Source organism: Orycteropus afer, unplaced genomic scaffold (assembly GCF_000298275.1).
Source record: "Orycteropus afer afer isolate SDZICR_OR568_19922 unplaced genomic scaffold, OryAfe1.0 scaffold00133, whole genome shotgun sequence".
In the NCBI taxonomy this organism is placed as follows: domain Eukaryota; kingdom Metazoa; phylum Chordata; class Mammalia; order Tubulidentata; family Orycteropodidae; genus Orycteropus; species Orycteropus afer.
Window position 1 is genome coordinate 2,185,588 of NW_006921720.1, and position 6,779 is coordinate 2,192,366.

Genomic DNA, 6,779 nt, shown 5'->3' on the forward strand with positions numbered 1-6,779 from the left:
GGAATAGATTCAGTGGCAGTGAGTTTGTTTTTGGTTTTTAGGGTCACCTATGGTGGACAGTTTTCTGCAGAGCTTCCAGAGTAAAATAGACTAGGAATAAATGCCTGGCAATCTACTTCTGAAAATTAGCCAATGAAACCAAATGGATCACAGAATATTATCTACTATAGTACTGGAAGATGAGTCCCCAGGTGGGAATGCACTGCACAATAGCTACAACAATGGACTCCAACATACCAAGAATAGGAAGATGGCACAGGACAGGCAACATTTTGTTACATTGTACATAAGGTCCCCATGAGTCAGAAACACCTCAGTGACAACTAGCAACAACTACAAGCCATTAAAAAGCTATTGGATTACATTTGAATTATAATGGGAAGCCATTAAAGAATTTGAATCAGGGAAGTGGCATGGTCCAATTTTCATTTTAAGAACTCCCCAGTTGTCGCACAGAGGAAAAATTTAATAGGGGTTAATAATGAGTATGGAAATCATTTAGGAAATTGTTGAGGGGTCCAGTCCATGGCAACCTGAACTACGATAGTGGCAGAGGAATGGAGAGATATCAATGGGTTTGAGATGTGTTTGGAGATAAACTGACAGTGGTATCACTAGGGTTGGTGTTACCCAGTACGGTAGCTCATGGTGTCATTCCCTCACCATGGACCTCCTCCTGTACTAGCCATACAGAACTCTTAGTAATATTTATTATCAATTTTAATCACAGAATAAAAAAAAAAAACAAACAAACTCAGTGCTGTCAAGTGGGTTCCAACTCATAGTAGCCCTTCCTTGGGTGTCCAGGGTGGTATCTCTATGGAAATAGATTGCCCAACCTTCCTTCTGAGGGGTGAGTGGCTGGTGGGTTTGAACTGCCAGCTTTCTGGTTAGCAGTCAAATGCGTTAGGTACTACTAATATGTGATAACTATGGTTGTAAATAGCTTAAAAGTAACATTTATTAGATTATAAGAATATTAACAACAAAATTACTTTGTAAAATCATTCTATATTTAATTAGGTTATTAGTAACTGAGCAGAGCTTTCTTTGTGATTTTTCTCCTTTTCCTTTAATTACCAATTCATTCTCAAAAAAAAAATTAACATGGGTTCACAAATACTAATTAATACATTATTTTAGCCAAAACATCAGAAAATTTGACAAAATCAGAAACTACAAAGACACCAGCAACAACAAAAACAACAGCATATACTTGTAGCACATTCAGATGACACCACGTGATTTGAAGCATCACTGTGATTAGGTAATAATGCCATCTCTGACCACAGTGCATTAGAAGTTTCAAAAAAGAAATTAGCATAGAGTTTTAGCCTTACAAGTATAGTGATACATGTACGCTGGTAAAATGTTTTTGTTGTTTTAACTAACTATGGGGATGTTTTTATAAAAATAATAAATTTCTGCTGAAACACTGCACAAAAATTTTATAGACAGTCATTTTGGTGTCACTCCTTCTGACAGTGTCAACTGGTGTGGTCTGCACCCCCCATAACTATCCTAATCATGCCTCTGAACACTGATATGGCCTGCTGATGGTTTGGGTATTGGACATGGTGATATGGAAGACAAAAAAAATAATGTGATTCTGGTTTGAACATCTTGATGAATACTAATTATTGTGATCATTAAGAACATGAAGGGAATGAATTATGGTTGGCAATCAAGAATTCAACTTGTATGTATTAAGTTGCAGATGTCTGTGCAGCACATAAGAGGAAATATTGAGTAGGTACTGGATATGCAGTGTAATGCTCAGAGAGGAAGATTGGACTGGAAATGTGAATTTTAGATTCATCTGTCGAAGATACTTGTAAAGCCAAGAGAATGGTGAGATCATCTGGGGAGAGAATGTAAGAGAGAGGGAGAGAACTCACAGATTCCATTACTTAAAAAAAAAAAAAAAAAAAAAAAAACAGGTAGAAACAAGGTCTGAGAAGGCAGTTTACAAAGAAACACCCAAGAGGTCAGTGAAGCCAATGAGAGTGAGAGTTTCAAGGATGAGGGAGTGGTGAGCTATCCAAAATGCCACCCTGAGTTGGGGAGAGAAAAGGATTCTTCTCTCAAGTTTGTGACCTCAGCTAGAGACATTATAGTGGAGTACTGAAATGACAATTCTTCATTAACTGGAATATTTAGTCAATTAACCAAACATCTTACTCTTGAAACACTTTGGATAAATGAAGTTTATTATATCAATGACATTGAAACTAAAGGCTATCATTGTAATATCTATCTAAGTGACTCAAGGAAATTTTTGGGAGACTCCAAGATTGAGCTTTATGCTTATGGTTTTATAGATTCCTGGTTCTTTTTAGTTGGAACAGGAGCTGAAATTTTCAATTAAATCAGAACTCTGGAATGAAGTATGGGCATCAGTACTTTTAAAGCACCACAATAATTCCAATTTATAACCCAAGTTAGAAGTCACTGGTATAAGCTAAAGGAACCATGGTGGTGTAGTGATTAAGCACTCAGCTGCCAACCTAAAGGTTAGAAGTTCGAACCCACTAGCCCTTCCATAGGAGAAAGTTGTGGCAATCTGCTTCTGTATATATCACAGCCTTAGAAACCCAATGGGACACTTTTACTCCATCCTATAGGATCGCTGTAAGTCAGAATCAACTTGATAGTGGCAGGTTTGGTGTGAAGTATTTCTGACCTGATACGTACTCCCTTCCAAGGGTGTCAGCTTTTGCGAAAAAAAAAAAAAAAAAGGAAAAAAAGCAAAAAAGAAGCTCAAGTTTGAAGAATATGCATTTCTACGATGCTCTGGCACTTTTTCATTACCCAAATATCAATATCAGGCTAAAGAGATAAATAAAACTGTAAATTGTTTACAATTATTGTTTACTAATATATAGAGCTCTGGTAGCATAGTGGCTAAGGCACTTGACTGCTAACCAGAAGGCTGGCGGTTCAAATCCACCAGCCACTCCTCGGAAGGAAGGTTGGGCAATCTACTTCCATGGGGATACTGCCTTGGAAATCCAAGGAGGGATTGCTATGAGTCGGGTCTGACTTGATGGCACATGACAACAACATATAGAGCAAACAATTATGGTAGTCTGTGCTTTTGTTTGAAAAGTACTAATTATGTTTAACACCATGTCTATCAGTTTGTGTCATGAGGAAACTCTATATAGACAAAGAGGCAGTCATTCAAAGAGAACAAGTGGATACTGCATGGTTGAAAATCAGGAAAAGTGAGTGTCGGGATTGTATCCTTTCACCACACTTATTCAGTCTGTATGCTGAGCAAATAATCAGAGAAGCTAGACCATATGAAGAAAAATGTGGTGTCAGGATTGGAGGAAGAATCATTAATAAACTGTGATATGCAGATGATACAGCTTCGCTTGCTGAAAGTAAAGAGGACTTGAAGATCAAAGACTACAGTCTTTAGTATAGATTTTACCTCAACATATAAAGAAAATTAAAATCCTCACAACTGGACAAATAAGTGACATCATGATAAATGAAAAACAGATTGAAGTTGTCAAGGATTTAATTTTACTTGGATCCACAATCAACACCCATGAAGCAGCAATCAGGGAATCAAACAACGTATCAAATTGGGCAAATCTGCTGCAAACGGCCTCTTAAAAGCGTTTGCTCCTTAAAGAGGAAAGATGTCATTTGAAGACTTAGGTGCACCTGACCCAAGCCGTTGTCTTTTCAATAGCTTCATATGCAAGTGAAAGCTGGACAATGAATAAGGAAGAATTGTTGAAGAATTGATGCATTTGAATTATGGTGTTGGTGAAGAATATTGAATATACTATGGACTGCCAGAAAAACTAACAAATTTGTCTTGGAAGAAGTACAGACGGAATGCTCCTTAGAAGCAAGAATGGCTAGGCTTCATCTCTAGTACTTTGGTCATATTAACAGGATGGACCAGTCACTAGAGAAGGATATCGTGCTTGGTAAAGTAGAGGGTCAGTGAAAAAATGGAAGACCCTCAATGAGGTGGATTGACAACAGTGGCTGCAAAAATGGGCTCAAGCATCACAATGATTGTGAGGATGATAAAAGACTGGTTAGTGTTTCCTTCTGTTGTATATAGGGTCACTCTAAGTTTGAACTGACTCAAAGGCACGTAACTACAACAGCAATTATATTTAAAATTGTACTATCTTCTTTCTATGCATTAAATGACTTATTCCTAATATTATTCCCAGTTTGTGGATGAATAAATTGAGATGTAGAGAAGTTATATAACTTTGTCATAAGAGGCAGAGTCCAGATATGAAGTCATGTTTTTAATCACTATATCATACTACCAATTTATCAACTAAAAGAAAGTGTTTTAGTTAAAAATGGAAACATAATCAAAGATCTCTCTGGAAATTAGATCAATGTTTATGAATTTGTTTCATTTGAAATAGAATTAGTTTCTATAACAGTTACCCACTAACGTGAAATAATAGCTAGAATAAGTTTGCAAAGTCATATGAGGATTGGGACTATATCTAGACGAAAGAGTTCAAAAGAAATAAGGCATAAAGCCAGCTGGTTGATATTTAGAACCACACAGTTTTAATATTGCAACTGCTGCTTCCAGCTATTCATCCAGAAATATCTAAAATCTTGAATTAATTTTAAAATGCTGATCATGGTGTATTTGGCACACTCAGAATACTAAAAAAGATAGTAGCTTTAACTTTTTTCTCAAGAGTGTGTATTGACAAAATTTAGACATTGGTATGACAATTCTTTTACATTTGACTTGATTAAACTTTGATTGATGGAAAGAATAATATTTATTTGCATATTTAGAACTCTTAGAATAGCTATTCTATTTATATTACAATTGTCAATTACACTGAGGGAGTAAGTATATTTTTACTTGCAATTCGTTTCCATGTTAGGTATTTCACTGTAAAAATTAATTTAAATAATTTTTAAGTCTCCATTACAGAGATTGTATTTACTGTATCTTTTATTGTAATACCTGCAGAGTAGCTGTTGGCATTTAAAAAGACAAACGGTTATGAAAGGTAACACATTAATGATAAATATGATGCAAATGACAGGCTCCTGTGAGGTAGACATCACATATATCCATTTTTCTATTTAAATAGAAGGAAAGATTACTTTTCACATGTACAGTAATCACTCTAGTAGCAGAGATTTTCAATCCAGTAACAACATAGTTAAGTTTATAGAAAACATAATAACACAATTTAACCCAAAATATCTGAAACTAATATTCAGCTGAGAAAATAGAATTATGAATAACAAAATTATACTTTACAATATAAACCATTGTAAATGATGTGGCTTTCAAAAGACTTAAAAGAAGAGAGAACATAATACATGGGCACTAAAAGTTAAGTAGAAATTAATCTGAAATGTTTATGGAGATCTTAATATAGATTAAGAAATATCTTGATTAGTTATATAAAATTACATATATAAGCATATATCCAATTATATAATTGTATATAATGCAAAAATCTATTGCTTTCTTTTTGGTGATGAGGGTTTTCTGCAGTAGCAAAGAAGGACACTATATACAGTAATCCTCTATTTGAACATATTTTTCTGTTGCAGATTTTTGACCACTTGTTCACATGGTTTCAAGGTGCAATGAGGCATACTAGCTCTTGGAAACTTTGGCTTTGGATGGCAATCCTCCTGATTCCTGCTTCTGCTTCCACGACGGTCAGGGACAAGCCAGGTATCCAGGCCTCTTTTTCAAGTCAATATATGTAATTTATAATATTTAAATCATTTTCAAAAATCATGAAAGCAAATCTTGTTAGGGTTGAGGTGGCAATAGATTAAATCTAAATGTGCAAAATAAATAATAATTTGTTTTCTCCTATTTGACGTTCATGCATGACATTGAGAATTTTTTTAATTACCTAATTTTTCATATGCATACTTTACAGTCTAAATATCCTTTTCCTTCCCTCTTCAATTACTAGTATAAATGTATGTTGTTGTTGTTATCATGTGCTGTCGGGTCGGATCTGACTCATAGCAACCTCTTCTTGGGTTTCCGAGGCAGCATCACTACAGAAGTATGTTGCCCAACCTTCCTTCTGATGAGTGGCTGGTGGGTTTGAACCGCCAGCCTTCTGGTTAGCAGTTAAGATATGTATATCTGTGGTATTGTATGTTTCTCCCTTTCCTCTTTAAGAATTATTTATTCAAGTTATAAGTACAAAAAATACATCCTCAATTAAGATTAAAGAGGGACACATCTAATATTAGAGAAAAATGAAAAGCACAATAGAAGGTATAAAAGGAGATATAGTTTAATTATGTGTCAGTTTTGTAGTATGCCCAATGACGTGAATAAAAAGTTGACAGATTAGAGAACTTCTTTAAATAAACAGAGAACATTTATTTACAATTGTTAAATTTATCAATCTCATAAATATTTCCAAAGGTTTTGGAGGCAATTTGAAACACTTATTTCCACCTTTCATTTGTAAAAATGATTACAGTTAATTTGCAAAACTTTTCTTCACCTTCACTGACCACGAACTTCACAAATCAAAGTCACTGACCATGAACTTCACAAATCAAAGTCAAACCAGACATACTGAAGAAGGCATGTGCTAAGCAAAGAGAGGCTTCAACTCTCCTGTATAAAGGATCACATATTATGACCTGATGAAGTTTAAGACTGTAGTCTTATTGTGTTTATTCTTTCTTTCTTTTTTTTTTTTTTATTGTGATTTGGGTGAAGATTTACAGAGCAAATTCACTTTCCATACAGCAGTTCACATATACTTTGTCTC

At 34.8% G+C, this 6,779-nt stretch overlaps 1 protein-coding gene across 1 annotated transcript in view; it reads left to right on the top strand.

The window, feature by feature from the left end:
• Window positions 1-5,616: 5,616 nt before the first annotated feature.
• COL19A1 (collagen type XIX alpha 1 chain) overlaps window positions 5,617-6,779 on the top strand; it is a 537,038-nt gene continuing 535,875 nt past the window's right edge. Inside the window, exon 1 of the mRNA XM_007945183.2 lies at window positions 5,617-5,707. Coding sequence (XP_007943374.1) covers window positions 5,617-5,707 — 91 coding nt within the window. The remainder of the gene's footprint in view (window positions 5,708-6,779) is intronic.